The sequence below is a fragment of the Echeneis naucrates genome, chromosome 3 (assembly GCF_900963305.1).
Source record: "Echeneis naucrates chromosome 3, fEcheNa1.1, whole genome shotgun sequence".
In the NCBI taxonomy this organism is placed as follows: Eukaryota; Metazoa; Chordata; class Actinopteri; order Carangiformes; family Echeneidae; genus Echeneis; species Echeneis naucrates.
Genome location: NC_042513.1, coordinates 12,339,031 through 12,357,954, shown reverse-complemented (window position 1 = coordinate 12,357,954; position 18,924 = coordinate 12,339,031). Strand labels below are relative to the sequence as shown.

The following is an 18,924-nucleotide window of genomic DNA, read 5'->3' as shown; positions in this document are numbered from 1 at the left end:
CTTGTTTGTTGAACTGGTTTTATCAAAGCAAATATGCAAATTAACACATGTTTCATGTCTGAATTAAACAGAACCAGAACTAACATCCTGTCTGAAGGCTGCATTCTTAATCATACAGCCTGTCAGTTTGTGCCTATTTTTTGTAACTGTTTTTTTTCCTAAATTTAACTGGGTGACTCATTTATTGATGATGTCAAGAGTCATTTATGACTAAAACGGGACAAGAAGACTTTTTTTTTTACTTAGACGAGACGAGCTTTAAAGGGACTGTACTGTGATAAAACAAACTGCGTTCATAGGAAAAACAAATCACAGCAAAGGCTTTGACTGAATTCAGACAGCCATGAAACCATAATAAATTAGTTGGGGACCCAGACAGTTGGTCCCTCCCCGTGTATTCAAAACCATGAAGCATTTTATTGCAGATTCAATGAGTAGTTGCCTCTGATTTTCTCAAGAGTTCTAATTGGGCTTAGCGCTTATCCTGTATGACTGTAATTGGACTACTAATTTTTTAAAGAGCACTTTAAGTAAATGTTCTCTTTGCACTCACTCACTTAGTGATTTAAGCTGTGCTTAACCACTCAGTCTGCAGTGGTTGGAATTGGAATGAATTCCTTTAGAGCAGAATTTGTATTTGCGTCTCCGCTCAAAGCCATCAGAGTGCTGCGGAGGAGCTCCGACAGATTATTACAGCTGTGACGTACGTACGTACCCTAACAGATTCAGCATCTGTGTCTGTATAGCTTCATGTGACATCCTGACTTTAGACTACTTTGGAGGCTATATTTACTCTCAAAAGTGAAACTTTGGAGAAATTAGGGCATCAAACATTTGGTTACAAATATAGCAGCCTCCAACATCCCTGCTTACAAACTATAAGTGCACGAGTTGAGGAAATGACAGCTTATAATGCCTTCAGGTACACTGTCTTTGACTCCCTACCAAATGTTCAGGAGGTGGTTTGCATGCCGCTGTTAGCTGGCAAACATATTCGGTGGCCTGTCATGTGCCAGAGTCAACGAAGAGCAACTGTGCAAATTGTGTTTACATGCCATGAGCACCACAACTCCCCCCAGTGTGTATTTCAATGTTGTTCTAACACAAAGGCTGTATACTGATTGCAGTCAATTACACTGCTGACTTTAAAAACTCCAGCTGTTGACACAGAATAGCTACAGTTGCGTGTGTCTATGCAGAAAAAAAGAAAGAAAGGCTGCACAGAACAGGGTCTGTGTTGTACTGTAATAGTCAGCTAATCACCAAGGAACACATATTGGAAACAAAACCCATCTGTGGTTTAGCTGCTTCTTGGTAATTTGACTGTAAAGTACACACTGTACTTTCATTTAGGGCTGTTGGGACCGTACGGGGCACTAACATAGCACATACCCTGCAGCCAAAGCGGTGAGGATGAGGAAGTGGAAATGGGATGCCTAAACCCTCAATGAAACTGGGCCGGTGCTGACCTGTCAATCACTTCTCCACTGCCCCAAATGGATGGGACACGCAGCTGTTAGGCGGGGAATATAAGGGGAATATAAGATAAGAGTTTATTCTTCCTATTTAGCTGAAATAACCCAATGAACGAATGAACTGAATGATTTTCTCTAATCATCTGTAAATTACGCTTATATTAAAAGTAAACCACACCTCATCCCTGGTTTAATCTATTTAACATGTCTTAGGCCCATATGCGCACTGCACTCAATTAGTGAAGGATGCATCATCTGGTTTATTTAATGCAGTGATTTCTCAGGGGCATAATGCTTTTGCAAGGAAAAAGCAATGATGTTTTATCAGTATTGATGTTGACAGATGTCTGTGGTTACGGATGCAAATGGTAAATGCAGCCCAAAAATCCCCAAGTGCCTTCTGCCCCGAGTGTGTCCACAACATTCATGGATTGGTTGGTGAATGTGAAGACCAGGAAATCTCTTAATGCGACGCATCATTCGCATTATTATTCACAGCTGATTAGTGCTGTGGCTAACCATGTAGTCATACTGAATCAACACCCTAAATTAGCTACTTGCCTTGTGTTACATATTTGTAGCTGTTCATTACCAGGATAAACCAGAAACAGTATATAGGTTAATGGATTAGATTAATGTTAATACTGGCTGCTGGAGCTGTGGTGGAATTTGTTGACATGTCAGTAGTTGTATTTTCATCAATTATTGTCTGTAAAATCAGAGGCTGCCATAATTAAGTGTCGTCGTCCCCCCCCCCCGGGCAGATTATTTCCAAAATATGTGGTACATCACCCATATATTTATACAGAGGAGTTTTTAAGCAGGGGCGCCAGCTGAACAATAAAACAGCAGTTTATACCATGGTAAAATTTTAAAAGATGAGGTATATAAAAACGGAATTCTCATGTAAAGTTGTCATGAAGGGTTAATTTGATACAGACAGCAAAACCATTCTGAACAGGCTGAAATCGTATTTATTTCTGCTGCAGAGACAGGAGTCTCTGGGGACTGGCTTGTTTTGTTGCGCCAACTTTAAATTGCCATTTGAGAAACTGCAGATTTTGGTAGTTCCATGTTTGCTTAATTTTTCATCCCTAAGGTTTGCTGCTTGTATGAACCTGTCATTGTTCATGCAGAAGAAAGCGGCAACTCGATTCGGTAGGATTTGTTTTGGGAACGGCCCAATATCTGTACCATCCTGTACCTCTTTTTTTTTTTTTTTTTTTTTTTTTTAACACTGCTGGGGTCAATGACTGCTGATGACCGACATCAGCCAAGGACAATATAAGATAGCACGGTACATGGCATCGGATGAGCAACGACCCTAACGCACAGCTCACCTTTGTCACTCTCACTTTTAACACAGACATTAAAAGACAGCTATTGAGGCCATTGGGGATAGTCTCAGCCATTTCTGTGTCTCAGCTGAAGGATACCCTGGAGCAAAACTATCTGAGTCTATAACCCCAAAAAGCTAACCCATTACAGAGTAGCTCTGCACTGACTATTGCTATTTCTCTATGATGAATTTCCATTTGAAGACGCTCTCTTTCTGTCCGGCATAGTAATGAGAAATAATTGGCTGCATGATGTGGAGATCCCGAAAATCCCCTGACAGAAATGCTGATATGTAACGCGCGTTTGAAGCTGCTTTTGTGTACCTGCCGATGGATGAAGACAACAGAGCCCAGGAGACGCCAGGTTCCTCCTTGCCGGTCAACATGCAGCATACGCAGAATCTGCAGGAAGCGAACGCCTCTGAAAAATAATAAACGTGTGCTCGACATATATTCAGAACAAATGTACATATACAAAAACAATATTCAGCGAAAACCATGTTGGCAACAAAACATCACAGCCATATGGAATCACATCTCATTTCAACATCCATTACAGTTACAGCTTCGAACTTACAAGTTTCTGCTCCTCTGGGAAAAATCTGCACAAGATGAAACAAGATGCTACAAATTTAGAACCTTTTTTTTTACCTCGATAAATATCATATGCTCTAGTGTTAGTATCTCCTTTAGTTGGAACTACAGGGCCTATCATAAAGCATGAAGAACAGCCCCAGGGGAAACACAGTGTCGTGTACCAGCTGGAAACCTGCAGAAACTGTTTTTTACCTTACTGCAGAGGTGGCAAACACTTGACCTTTGGACCCCACCGACAGCACAATTACTGAAGCAACAACTACTATCAGATCTGTGGAGATGGAGAGTAAAGGACTGTGAGTAAAAACATGACGTATACATGCAGGCAGATGTGTAGCAAACAAGCAAGTGTTGTCCTGTATCCAAATGAAAGAGTGACGATAATTTGGCGGCTGGAGAGTGCTCGATGAAGCAATCATCATTGGTTTTCATGAATTATTCTATAAATTAATTGGGGTGAGATGGGGTTGAAAATAGATTTAACACCAAAAGCCGTTCTCCACATTAAAAGGAAAAAAGAAAAGGCCCGAAGGTCCCAATTTTAGGAATAAAAACCAACCTGAAGGTTGAGAAAATATTGCAGTGACAGTTTTAATTTCATGCTGAATTTGTCAGTGATATCTCTTTTTGGGATGAAGCCCAGGATATATTGCAGATATTGTTTTAATAATGTGCGTGGGTGGGCAGTGCTAAGGTGCCTTTGTGTGCATGTGCATGGATATGTGCACATGGAGAGGGGCTGTGCTCCCACCTATAATTGATATTGGCTTCCTGGCAAAGCGCAATCGGCCCCAGATGCCAACATATTTACTGCGGCAGCCTGCTGACCAAAGGCGGACAACATATTCCACACCGAAGAACACCACAAGGACAATCTCCTGTCAGAGACATGATGAACAAACAGAGCAGACGAATGAAGGAAAGGGACAGGTAGGAGGAGGGAAAAAAACAAACAAACAAACAAACAAAAAAAAAACATCAGATGTTGATACTGGAGCTTTGGTGCAATACCAGAACACCTGCCCAGGCTCCAACAACATACAGTGAGCAGCAGAGCAAATAGAGCTGAATTATGGATACAACTGTTGCACACCTGTTCTTCAGCTTCTCACACAAGCCAGATCCTGCCACAGCATTTCTTTAAGGCCACTGTTTAATTTGTCACTTCAGCTTCTAAATGTGTTTAGACCTGATAAATTAAGACAAATAGTATTCATTGGTATTTTGTTCATTGTGAAAGGGAATTCAGTGATTTTACACATCACTACAAAAGTTTCAGATCTTAACTCAGTGCTGTGACTGAGTACATAACCCTTAGTGCCGTAGTCAAGTTGATAGAATATTGTGCTGTAAAATAAATATTTTGGGGGATAAAGTCTGCTGTCTGTGAACATTTCACTAATGACCTATGTTCACTATCAAAACACTTAAGATTTGCAAGATAGATACTGTACATTAACATCATGGCCTCATTGTTGAATGTTGAATGTAATTAAATGTTGCTCTTGCATTTTAGTTGCACAGAACCATATTTTTTAGTTAACAAGTTGGTGTCATTGAAGTGTACAAATCAATAAGTCTTCCTGGGGCTGGCTTTGACTGAAATAGAGACAGGCTGGCTGTGTGCAGTCTAAAGCTAAATGGCTACCGACAGTGCCTTCATATTTACCACATCTGGATTGCTTACTCTTTATTTGTGTTCTCATTCTCCCTTAATTTTTTTTTTATTCATGTCACAATAAGTGAAACAAACCACGCAGCGTGTGTCCAATGCACAATAAAGAGCTCGTACAATTCCAGCTCCTCTATTAAAGCGTCTTTATTTCAATTCTATGCCAGTTTCTTCCAGTGCCCCGCCAGGGAAAAAATAAAATAAAATAAATAAAGCATATTAAGTGCACTACACAAATATGTAAAAATTTATGAACTGGTTGGAACGAAACAAGATTACCTCTGCATTTCTTTACATAATTGATAAGCATTTGCAAATGAAGGTGTCTGAAAACAAACGAATAGCCTTTCCTCAAACATGATCCTTCTGCAAATAATGGAAGTAACAAACTAGAAGATTTGGGCAGAAGATTGGTTCCAAATTGTTCCGCATAAGATGTTTTCAGCTGGGAACTATTGGAGGTGTTTTTCTTCATTAGAGCCATAGATTAAACTGTCTGAATATAAAATAGCACATCTTATCAAATTAAAATTGGATTCATAATGTTTTAAGTTGTGCTCTTAGAAGCCAATATGTAAAATGCTGTTAATTTATGCACTAAAGATTTCTGCTTCAAGGTTGGAAAGCAAAATGTCTTTTGCAAAAAGCAGCACATTAACAAACAAGAGGGGAGCAAAGATGGCCACAGAAGAAAATTCAAACAGCTGCTGTTATTTCTGCTTTAAAGCTACTTCTTAGCCTGGCCATGTGTCCACTCACCTGCTATTCCTGGGCTTTTGACTGACTGACTGAGGTGATCAAATAATTGATGTCCTAAAATGTCAATGGACAGTTTGTTCTTGACCTTGGAAGCAGAAGACCATAACATAGTTTAAGATTTTTACTTTGTGTTTTGAGCAATATTGATCCATCGGGCCCAACGTTTGAAATCAGCATGAGAAAATACCCACGGCGACATCATTGTTCTATCTGCTGGTGAGAACCGTGACCGGAGAGACTTGGTCTGATTAAGTCCTTCATTTCCTTTGTTCTCTGGCTATTACCTGAGTAGTCCAGATCAGGTCATAGTTTTGCTCTATAAAAATCTTTACAGTGTGATACAGCTGAAAATTCCTCAATAAGTGTGCAAGGGGATGTCTGGACTAGAAGTTATTAATTAATACAAGTTTAATTCTAAGAGCAATATTCAGATGTTACTTCCTAATCTGTCTCTCTTATCTCTCAGTTTTCTTGTGCCAGTTTGACACTAGAGGAAACAAACTGTTTCGAGAATGTGAATCCTTTGGGAAAATTGCCAAACATTTGGCCTAACAATACTACTACAAACAGTCAGCCAGTGCTGCATCTGCACACAGAGAGCAGAGAAATGTCTGTCAACTTTCAGTGTGCAGGAAGGAAGAAATAAGCAAACAGGACAAAAAAAAGGTAGGGAATGGGAGCGTGGCAGGGTCAGAGAGAATCTCTAAAGAGTGCAAAGTGCAAAACTGTCCCACTGGGATGGAGGATGGAAAGGAGGAATGTGTGATATTTTGGTATCATGGCAATTATTAATTATTTGTTGTCAGTGCAGAATAGACAAATAAGAAGATTAAATATCTCCCGAGGGTGCACTGAAGGAAGGAAAACATGTTGCCATAAAAAATACATTCTGTATTCTGACCTAATTGAAACTTTTCTTTTTCATTGCAGATCAGCCCCTTGCACAGGAGCCTCAGCTGCAGACTCATAGCTGCAAGTCATATAAACCCAATAACAGGCCACGAGGATTTGAGATTCTAGTGTGGCAGCTCACGATACGTCTTGACCATTTCATCCCATTATCCTCCAACCAAGGTGAACTTGACACAGACGGCATGCTCCAGTCCTCCACACAAGAGGATATAAAGTCCTTTATATCCTTTCTTGGCTTTTTTTTTTTTCTGAGCTTGACTGACTTGCCCATTGCCTAAATGGAGACACCAGTTGCTGAGCACATGTGTCTCTGGGTTAAGTTTATCCCATTTTTTATTTCCTATGTACCACCAAACTAAATTTTCCTTTTTTTGGGGTGGGGCAGCAGTTAGGTCAATCAAACCATGAAATTACTTTTGAAACAAGAGAACTGAGGTTTCATGTTAAATGTGTTAAAGTTTTTGTCCAGGGGCCTGTATCACAAAGCTAGATTTCAGTTTAGCGAGGTAACTTCTGGGTTAACCCTGGGTTTTCAGTGTCACCAGATTGGTTTGCTTTTTTTTGGGGGGGTACGTTGCCCTGTTAACTTACACAGAATGCCCAACCTGCTCAGGAACAAGTTAAGTTCTGGATAAGAGCTTGGCAGGTATATGAGACCACCCGCTGCCTAATCAGCTCTCTGGAAAATGACCTGCCTGTTTTTTTGCAAGAGCCCAAGCCCATTGATGTGGGAACTAGGAGTGTCAGAAGAGCTCTGAGGAGAGAGAGCAAATTAAATGACAGAGTTACCCATTTGATTTTCAGGATGAGGTGTGTTATGAGCGATTCAGATCTGCATGTTGTGTAGCCGTATGCTGGGAACAACAGCTCGCAGTCAGATGGTGGCAAAGCTCCAGACTGGATATGTGGCGCTGCGGTTCTTTGCCTCGGGTAAGTGATTGAAGTGTTTTGTTTTGTTCCATTTATTAATTTATTTGTAACCTTCTTATAATCCCATATATTTAGAGGACAAGAACGACAGGAAAATGAAGCATAAGTTATTTATTTGTTAATTGATTATATAATCCATTCATTCATTCATTCATTCATACACTCAAAGATCATTTCTGCATGAATTCTACTACACAATATAGTGACCACCCGGAAGGAGAGGAGGACTCCAGAGACGGGACCTCCCCAGAGACCCGATCCCTCCAGAGACTAGACACTAGACCAGACCAGAGACAGACCCCTGCAGAGCGTAGAGACTAGACCAGATCAGACCATACTAGACGAGACACCGGACCCCCCAGAGACGAGACCAGATAACGGATCGGACATATCTGTCAGGAAAATTCTCAGAGGGAGTCACTAATAATACACGCCCCCCATCAGTGAAGCGGCCGTCTGAGTGCTAAGTCAAATGAGAGTCCCTCACTGAGCTCAACACAGAGAGGTTGACTATCACGTACTTCAGTGGAGATGTCAGTAATCTGTGGAAAACCAAAGAGCATGGGGATAGAAGAAATTCAAAAGTTTAAAGTGGATTTGATATTTTCACCAAAGTTGTGGGATGTAAGTTTAATTGTTTTATTTTTATGTTTGTGCTTAAATGTGTGGAAGCATTAAAGTTTTCAGTTTTAACTGGAGAAATTGTCTATATGTGTATGTGTACATGTGTACGTTCCAGAGCTGGCTCTGTGGTGACGGCAGGACGTCCGGCATACAAAATGGAGGCCAGCATGCAGGGTTCCCCCCCCAAATCAATTTTAGGACATTTTAAATTGATTCTAAATCATACTAAATGAGAATCGCAATTCTTATATGAATCGATTTTTTGGCACACACTTACTTCAAGCACATAAAGTTAGTTTTTTCTTCTTTTTTTATTTCACAGTTTGAGTTGAGAGAGTAAATGACTGAACAAACTTTTTTCTTATGCTTGAGTTTTTCCACCTCAAGTTACACTTTTTGGATTTTTAACTTTTTATACTTGATATCAAGCCCCAATTTTTCCTTGTAAAGTGCTCTCACTGTGTAAGCACCCACCTGAAACAAATAAAATACATAGTGCAATAGTTTTAGCATAATAATAAGAGCTATAAGTAAGCTATAAGTACTGACAATGGTGATGAATAGTTATTTACATCTTGTGACTGTCTCCCTTTTTTCCCGCAGTATACGATCAGCAGCAACAGATTGTATGTAAATGTATGTGATAGGTTGAATTTACTGTTACTTTTCTGGAGGACACTTTGTGAGTGGGGGCAGCGCGGTCACTGTCGAGGTCTCACTATCCACTGTGCAGAAGATACGTCTTACTTTCACAGTAAATGGTTGTGTTTCTGCAGCCCAGTGTTTTATCATTGGCTCACTGAACCATTCCATGTACAAATGTGCTGCTTTGTGAGCTGCCACCTCCACCAGGGTCTGATGTGACCCCCTCTACAGCCTCCATCAAGAGGGATCCTCATTAATTTAAAGGACAAGCTCCTCTGCAGGAGTGTAATCCTGAGCAGAACCCCCCCACCCTCGCCTTTTTCATGTCACATTGTTTCCTGTGGACCGCAAACAATATCAAATCATTACCACTGTGATCGTCCTAAAACAAAGAGACTGTAAAAAAGTCCAGCTTTATAAATGTTGGTTATTGCCCACAACAGGGACACATACACAGCCTACAAGATATTATAGGAGAACTACTGTACGCTTTGAACCATGTTCTTATATTTGTTTCTCATTTACTCTCACTGGGGCTGTAACTGAAATAATGAGGTTCAAGTTGTCAATTAAGTGATAAAAATGTGAAAAAATCTGAAACATGGATTTATGGGGAACATACATTGTTATTAATCTCACTAATAGGTGGAGAATTAATGTTATAATTATATATATAATTTACACAGAGACAGCATTCTTTGTTGGTACCTGCTGCTGAAGCTGTGTTACTCTTTGCCTGAATAATGGATTTGTACTCCTGACATTTTTGGTCTATCACACTTTGCTCCTCCATGCTGAAATACGCTACTCTTCGCATCTTTGTGCACTGATTTGAGGAGAAAACGCTGGGTTCAGTTAGTGACACCGCTTCACCAGATTGCGGGTGTCTGGGTCAGTATAGCCAGGTAATGAAAGGAGATCCTGAGCATTTTAATCCAGCTTTGTGACACAGGTATTAAACAAAACAAAACAAATAAATAAATAAACAAAAATGTAACTTGTGCAGAAATTCATTTCATATCTGCGATCACTTGCAATGATGTGGCCTTCATAATGACTCAGCGTTTATGGACTACACAGTGTAGGCACTTCTAGATATGGTTTTTTAATTATTTAAATTAGTTGTTTGGCATGGAATAGGGGGAAACCCCTGCTTAACTGTGTCATAAAAAAAAAAAATCAAGCCAAGGGAAACCAGGAAAAATAGAGGGAAATCGCAGCTGGTGGAAGGAAAGATCATATCAGGAGAAAGCGGAGAGGAAGGCCACAGGCTGTATCTTCAATGTACACCCTCATGCTCCGATAGGAGACTCCTGAGATTTCAAATCTTTCAAAACTAAATCACCATCTGTGAGTCTTTTAGAGGCATGTGGTTCATGGACGCCTGATCAGGATCATTAAAGGAACAATGTGGGGCTCCCCTTTCAAAGAGGGTTTGTTTACAATTCAATACTTTTTGTCTAGACACATTTCATACATCCTAATGGCCTATACCTGCCATGGATCGTACAACATCTCCTGTGCTGTTTGAATGACTTTTTCAAAGTCCTGAAACCTTCATTTTCTAACATCAGCTTCTAATTCTTTCTGTTACATTCTAATGCATTGCCACCCCATATTGGATATATCATTTCATTTGGAAGATATGGGTGGATTTTGGCCAGCTTTGCACCGCAGCATGAGGCCATTAGGCAAGCGGGAACACAAGATTTCGGTCCATTACTATTTCATATGATCTTTCAGGGAGGATAAGATGAATCTCGGGGGTAGCATTGAACCAGTTTGTCTCTTCTCTCTAAACTCTGCTCATCTGCTGCCAGGACCACTTTCAGCTTTCAGTTTGTGTCATGGCTCTGCACCTCACCTACCCTGCTTGCAGTCTCAGTCAGTAGTTTTCCACTAGCTTGTTTTCCCCGCCCCTAGACTGCAGCCACTCCTCACAAATCACCTGTCTCTCATCTGCATTCAGCCGGGTATATAACCCCCTCACTCCAGTTACTCCTTGCTTGATTGTTCCTCTGCACAAACTATGATCAGCCATGTTTCCCGGACCACTTGCCTGTTCCTGACCTGTGTCCTCTGCCTGATCCCCGGTAAACCTGCCTGTTTTCTGTCCTTGACCACGAGACACCTCTGCCCTCCCTGATTCCCATCTGCCTGTCCCCGGGGTGCACTGAGTGTGTTTGACACACGTCCCGGTCTGACAACCGTTGTGGGACTTCTGTCTCCCCGATTTCTGACCCCACTGGATACACTGAACAGAATCTCTCCTGCTCTGTTTGTGCTGCTTGCTTTGCTGCTCTAAACAATAAAGATCATTACCAACTAGAACTGTAGCTGTGTATACTGAAATTAGGTCCTACAAACACCACTTCAGTTTGCTCTCAGACTTAATGGCAAAATGAATCCACATTGACGGGCATTGACATGAGAAAACCCCGTGGTACAGTAGATTATTATTCAGCTATCTTGGTTGTGCCACTCCATCCAAACTTAGAATTCTTGCGTGCTTCAGTTTGAATTGCTTCACAATGTTGATGCTGTGTGCTGAGAAGGCAGAAGGTAGAGGACTTCAGATGTATTTGTCTAATTTGTGTATTTTGTAGTAGTTGTTGTGCTTTGTGAATGGGTGAATGTGGTGACATTGATTCATTTGAATATTAGTCATGAAATAAGGTGGCGAAGATTCAAGGTCAGGGGAGAGTTTAATGCCAATTGGACAAAGAATCTTGATGACGGTTGGCTAACACTTGCATTTCCAAAACAATGCATGTCCTTTGGCAGACACTTTTCTCAAAAGGGAGGGATATCATTAAAGGGTTTATGCTTGGGCACCTTCTAGTAGTATATTATATCAATAAATGCAAAGAAATCAGATAAAGTAGTTCACTGAAAGTGTAAAACAAGTGCTAGGAGAAGAGGTGTTGAAGAGATGCATCTAAAGACATCTTTAAGGAGAGAGTAACACTCATGCTTTGATAACATGCGGTAAATTTTTCCACTGTGGAGGAAACGGACATGAACGATCTGGACTGCGGTAACCAATGCCCAATGTCTTCCAAATGACTGTTGCCAAACTCATTCTTCACTTATAACAACACACAGCCATTGTAGTTGTTAACAAAACCTGTCATCTGATGAATGTCAGAACATCAATAAGTCTGTTGCGCCTTGATGTCAACCTAGTTTTAACCAGCAAGCAAAGAGTTACAGCCGTTAAAGTCCAATGTCTCTCTGACATTACATCGACGTTGGATAACTTCTGGGACACAGTCAGTTGTGAGTGAACAGTCGAAACAAATCTCCCTCTAAGATGATTTTAATTCATCTATTGATCCGTTGGTCACTGAGCCTCTGAGCCCAATAATTAATGAACCAATGTAATCTCAAACCTGACTCCAAACCCCACACTCAGCTCTGACGGGTTAGTTTAAACTCAACTTAAACCTGTCTTGGATGTAGCTCAAATCTGACTATAAGATGAAGTAGGAGCAAAACAATTAGATCGAACACTTACCACCCAGAAGAGAGTTGTGTGAGCCAGCTCCTGGTACTGGTCAATGGTAGAGAGGACACTCAGGATGAGACAGGCCAGAACTATGAGAAACCTGTAGGACAAAAAAAAAAAACAAAAAAAAAACAACTGTAATTCATTACTCTGGTTAAAATGTAGAGAATGTTATATCTTTATGCATTTCCTCATGTTTAGTCGTATAATTGCATAATATAATGTCCAACCGTCTCTGTCACGTGACTGAATAACAGAAATCAGAGCTTTGATCAGTCAAGTCACACATACGCAGATCTACTTGCGGCACTTTTCAACATTCCACCTCATACATATGTCATATATATGTCGACACTTTGATTTCAATAGAAATACTTGAGTCAGCTTTGGTGCCTGGTTCAAGTCAAAGTCTGTAAACGGCTTTCAAAATAAATACATAAATTAAAACATAAATAAATAAAAAATAATTAAAAAATGTGAAAGTTTCAAGCTGGAATAACATGGCTCTATATTTTTGTCAGAAAAAGTAACCGACTGAATTTAAGACAACATTCAAGGACAGCCCTCTGGAGGAAATGCTTTTGAACTCCACCATATGAATGCAAAGTGCATGATAAACTTTTCAAATAACGGACCCACAGGTTTGCAAACACACGCATGCACACACACACACACACACCAAACATTAAATCACTCTTAACCATTCCCCTCAAGGTCACAAGCCTTTTTGCTGTATACGATGTCTGTAAATCCTCGACCTACCTTGATAATAATTTCTTTGAGGCCCGGGGTTTGAGCTGCTGTGACACCGCAAAGCACCGTGACAGCAAAACTATTGGGAACATTCTCTTTTGTGATCTTGTTGTTTTGACTTGCTTAGATTTTTGATGGGGTTTTTTCGGGTCAGAATTAGCTAATGTCACTCGGTTGGTCAGCGGGCACTGAGAGACCTAGACCTGATGCCACGGCAACTGTGCTTAATCTTGAGGCTCGAGACATTCAGGAGGCTCCTTTAAACACGGCTGTTGTCCTCTGCTGATATTATTGGAGCCAGGGTTGATAAACGCTGACCTTGGATGGTTAGTAACAAAGGGCCCTGTGTTCTCAGCATGCAGAGATTATTATGTCTTTATGGTAAAGGAGCCAATAGTGAAGACACACATCCCTCTCCCCACCTCTTCTTTGGGTATTTGCCCAGTTATGGAAGATGAACTATCTATAGTTGGCCCTTGTCAGTATAACTTTATCCACAGTGGTTGCTACAGCAGAGCGGAGGTGCCATTGTCCATGAACAATGCACACAATAAATCCTCCATTCTCCTTGACATCAGGCTTCAATAAGCAGCCATCAGGGTAAGAAATCCTGGACTTCACTGTTCTTTCTTCACCACTAATGATAACAAATCCCCCAACACATGCTGTTCTAAACACGAAAAACAATGGCATATACACTGCTACACTTTCTCATTCAAATGAATAGAAAAGTCAAAACTTTTGACTGGTTGTGTATGTGCTGAAAATGCCTAGATATTGTGCAGTATGCCAGCAACAACATTTCACTGCATGTTTTTTTTCACAGATGTCTATAACAGTCAGGGGTGAGATCCTATTTAATTTAATTATCCTATTTAATCCTCAGTCATTTTACCATTTCTGCTACCATTCTTCCATATGTGCTTCTAACATAGGGACGGCCCCAGTTCCTGTTTTTATATTTGTTATATCTATGCTGTCTCAGCTATGAGAGTCAGTGCAGAATTTATGATATGCTTTCACTTTATTCTGAGAGCATTTGGAAAATTGAATGAAACTTGTTCCTGGTGTATGTATAAATTGATTCACTTGTAGTTAATGAACCAATGTAGTTGGTTTAACTCAACGTAGGTGGAGTTAAAAAGATGTGGTGAAATGGATCCATGTGACACTGAAACAACAAACTTAGATGAAGGCACAGAAAAGGTTGTTTTCCCATTTAGGCACAGTATTACACCGCTGCCGGTGTTTATTTCAAAAGTCGGGAGAAAAATGCCGCCGCGTGTCATTTAGCATGAATGCTTCTTTAAATTGACATAAATGCAGACTGATAAAAAAAAATATCACTCTGTTCTTTTTATAAGATACAGATCAATGTAAATCGAACTAATACAGACCAAACTGGCTAAAATGCCAGATTTCTTGACTCTATTTGTTTGTTTGATCTTCTTTCTTTCGTTTAATAGGAGACAGAATTGAGTTAAAGGGAATGAAGGAAAAGAGGGATGCAGCATGACAAGCAAGCAGGATTTAGACCTGACGACATTAGGCTGTTTCAAATGTGGCTGTATGAGTGTGCAGTCATGTTAGGAGCTGTGGGAGGCTGATCTTAGCCACAGTGGTACGCTGAGGTAAATGCAAATGTCAGCAAGCTCAAAAGCTCACAGTGACAGCACAAACATGGTGATGTTTGTGGTTCTGAAGCTAGTGTGTTAACCTTTGCTATTTGACTGAAAAAAATATACTTGAGGTAGAATGACCACATTTTTGAAATGAAAACTAGGGACACTGCCAGTTAACCTGTCATTAATAATTGAGAAGATTGCCGAGTGTCGTGTAAAATACAGAATCAGCAGCTCAAGTCAAAACTTTTCCTAAAATGGAAAATAACTGCTTTTCTCTGTCTTAAACACTTGCAAAACAAGGCAGTGAACTGACCTCAAAAGGCCAGTGAATGTTTAGCTATCCCAGTCATGTATGCTTACAGCAAACACTTAGTAGTGGTATTATGGAAGTGAGAGAGTTATGTTAAAAATATATTTATGACACAAAAGGAATCGAACAATCCTGATGAAATTTAACAAAACCACTAACTCTGAATGCGTGGCTTAGCAGTGCTGGGGAATGAGCACAGACATACTGCAGGATTATAAAAAGGTATGTTTTCTGCTGTGAACACCAAACACTTCAATCATGCAAATACTGTCTGTGCCTCCCACTCACATCAGTCGAGTCCTGAACAACAGACAAACTCACGAATGCGCTGCTTTTCTGGGTGCAATCTGCTGCCTGGCTCCAGCATGAAGACATAAATTCTAAAGATGCGCTTTGTTTAACTTTGACTACGTGCTTGTGTTCAGTCAGCCATTGGCCATCGATGGAAAAGTAGAGGTCATACCTCAAGCATGCATTACCTCTGCGTTTTGCCTGGAGTGGAGCATCTCTTTCATTTCAGTATTTATTGCCAACAAAGGCACCACTGACATGTTTTTTTTTCCTCTGAGGGTCAGCCTTTCAATGGCGGACTATGTGTACCGTTGGTGCGAGCAGAAATTTTACATCTGTGGCAGATGGGGTTGGCGTCTGCCTGAGGCTAAGTGGTTGTAAATATACAGCCATCAGAGCCAGGTGTGAGAGACTGAAAACCTTGTCAGTCAGGACAAAGACAACTTCAGAACACACGGTTTTCATCCTGAACAACATGGAGAGATTTCCATAATATCATGTACCACCAGAGAAATTACTCTATAACTATAACCAAAACTATAGTTAAAAAAAAAAAAAACCCTTTCTGATGTTTTCTGCCAAGAATTTCTTTCTCATCATATAACGCCCCCCTGACTGAAGACTTAAGAGCATCTCATCTTAATCTCTTGGTTTTTCTCGGCTATACAATCAAATAATGATATATTCAAAATGCTGGTCTTCCTGTGATCACTGGCTTTTCTATGAATATGTATTGTACGATTATTGGTGGTAATGCTCTAATGTGTTGAAGCTGCACTGCATTGGCTTCTGCTCCCTTTGAATCAGTGAGACTTTAACCTGCTCCGACAGCCTGCCTCTCCATGTGTCCCTTCTGACACTGCAGGGTCACAGGGTGGCAGTTCCAGAGAGGGCTGTGATACTTCCTGCACAACACACACACGCACACACAGCCGAGTTTAGCTGCCTGCTATCAGTGCCAGCATTCCTCAACCTGTGTTGGAACAGTCCAGTCTGGATCTATTGAAGCTTCTAGGATACAAGATATACCAAGAGAAAAACAAACAAACAAACAAACAAACAAACAACAAAAAAAAAAAAAAACACACACCAAAAACCCAACAACAACAACAATGAAAAATAAATGGTGAAATGTGTTGCTGAATCTTAATCTGTTGGTATTATGTCAGTGTTGGTGCATCACAGGAAACATTTCATTTTGATGAAAGTACAAATTTTCAAGCTACCTCATGAAACTGTCATATCAGTTTTGCTTGGTCCAACATAATCCGACATTCTCATTTAGCTGATTGAAACTTCCCACATACCCCCTAACTTTTATGTTCCTTGCTTGCTGGATGATTTATATTTCATTTTCATACTGCCAGGTGCTCTCACATACCAGCCATACTGTCAGGTGGGAAAACGTACTAAATTATTCCCTGTCAGGTTAAATTAGTTCTAGATGTTTTGTTGTAATTGGCTCAGTGATTGCAAAACGGTAATCTCTGATGTTGCTTTCAACTCGTTCTGGAAAATTAAGCACTCAATGGTGCAAAGGAAAATAATCTCAAGCTAAAAACGGGCATTATATTCCTTTCGTGTTCCTGCAAGGACCTATTTCGTCTGAAATTCTGCTATCTTCGGTGAATTATATTGATTTTTTTTTTTTTTAAATCAGCTATGGCTAGACTGAAATATCCTGAAAGTGTTGCTAAATGGACCCCCAGTTTTGCAGCATCTTTCTAAAATTCACTGGAGTGCCAGTTGTTTGTAGCACGCTTCCTTGGCTCGACATGGGCGCATTGGAGCCCTGAATGAATATCCCCTTCCGGTGTAGTTGTGGTCTTGAAGTTGCAGCTATGCCCTTGAACACCCCGTGGACCTGTATGGTTATGAAAATAACAACACTCACACAGTGAAGTGATAAACGAAGCATTTCCAGCCAGACGGCCTTTCCAGAAAGTTATACACGCGTCCCTGGATGTAGGCGCGAGCGACGACTGGTCGGACCCCGGTGCTGTACACCGACATCCGCACGGACATCCGGGGGTGAGAGAAGTAGGGCTGGAGGTGAACGGGGCGAGTGACGCCGTCCTCTGGCTTTTTGTCGCCTTCGGCAAACGTGCCAGTGGCCGCAGGCGTTTCCGACAGCTCCAGATCCGGAGGTCTGCTTCCACGTGTCACACCAGAAGCCCTCCGTGTGTTCCCCTGACAGGACGCCAAACTGGACATTGTAGCTCCGGGATTCCTCTGCCGGCTGGAACTTTTTCACGGTGACCGGGTGTCTGAGTCAAACGGACTCATGTGCGCTCACACTCCTGAAGCGCGACTGTTCGCTCCAGGGCGCGTAAAAGTGGAACATAAAGCGTGTTATTAATGCTCTAGATCACCGGGATGGCGTTTCTTTAATTTAGCTTTACAGCTCTCTGGGCTGTTGAGGAAATGGCTAGTCTCAGCCCTGAATGAGTATCCCCTGCCTCTTTCCGAGCACTTATCAATCTGGAGAGCTGCGGGCGCCAGGCGGTGCGCTGTCACTCGCCAGCTGCTCAGAGATTTTGATTTTTTTTTTTTTTGCTTTGCAAAACTACTTGAAGTGATCACAGAGTTAACATCCACAACAATAATAGTCAAACACTGACGCATTGCAGCTGTCATTAAATGAGTAAAGTCTGACTTGTCAAAATGACTGAGGTGTTACATTAATCACATTAGTCACTCTCACATCATTTGTGCATGAGTGGTTGAAGTACAACACAAAACAAGCAGAAAACCAACCTTGAATTCCTCAAGGTTACCACTGAATTGTTTTGAAATACGGCCAAAAGCTCTTGCAACATACTCGAATAATCTGTACACTTAAAGTAAGCAAAGGCAGAGTCAAAATGCACATGTAAACAAAAGAGTGACCCCCCCCCCTCAACTAAAACTCAAAGCAGAAGATAGGAGCTGGCAAACTGATATTTTTCTCAGGTGACATCTGACTTTGTCTTGTTTTGAGAGGCTCACAAAGGTGTAGATACATAAAAAAGCAGGACAGTACTCTTAACTGTCCCTTCAATTATGGTTTTCAATTAAAAGCTGATTTTTTTAAATTAACTTCTCAGGCCATTGAGTCAAGTTATTTAGTAGGTTGATATATCGTGCGGTCACGGTTTTATGCAGAGACAAAGGTGTCTTCATTGTTGATGCTGAGGCCACAAATTAACACAACGTTAGTGCTTAGAATTGAAGGTCTTAATCTCGTACGGAAGCAGCAACACAGCAAGAGATGAATGACGAGGAATGCATTTGTAGCAACTTTCATTATCTGTTTTTGTGCATTGTTGTTTTTGCATGAATTTATAATTTAGGAGAGCTAATCTTTAAAGAAAAATTGGGGATAGGCTGAATCCATTTGTGCAGGAGTTTACAGAAAGGCCTCTCTTTGTTTGATTTTACTTTCAGATTATGAGTCATTTCCCTCATTAAACTGACAGTAGGAGGTCAGTTAGAAGAGTCAGTGTG

General features: G+C 40.8%; 1 protein-coding gene across 1 annotated transcript in view; it reads right to left on the bottom strand.

The window, feature by feature from the left end:
* The window catches only part of kcnq1.1 (potassium voltage-gated channel, KQT-like subfamily, member 1.1), a 30,539-nt gene extending 12,887 nt beyond the window's left edge, over positions 1-17,652 (bottom strand). Inside the window, exons 1-5 of the mRNA XM_029498649.1 lie at positions 17,333-17,652; positions 12,469-12,559; positions 4,161-4,287; positions 3,602-3,680; positions 3,137-3,233 (exon numbers count right to left, since the gene is read on the bottom strand). Coding sequence (XP_029354509.1) covers positions 3,137-3,233; positions 3,602-3,680; positions 4,161-4,287; positions 12,469-12,559; positions 17,333-17,652 — 714 coding nt within the window. The remainder of the gene's footprint in view (positions 1-3,136; positions 3,234-3,601; positions 3,681-4,160; positions 4,288-12,468; positions 12,560-17,332) is intronic.
* Between the last annotated feature and the right edge of the window lie 1,272 nt (positions 17,653-18,924).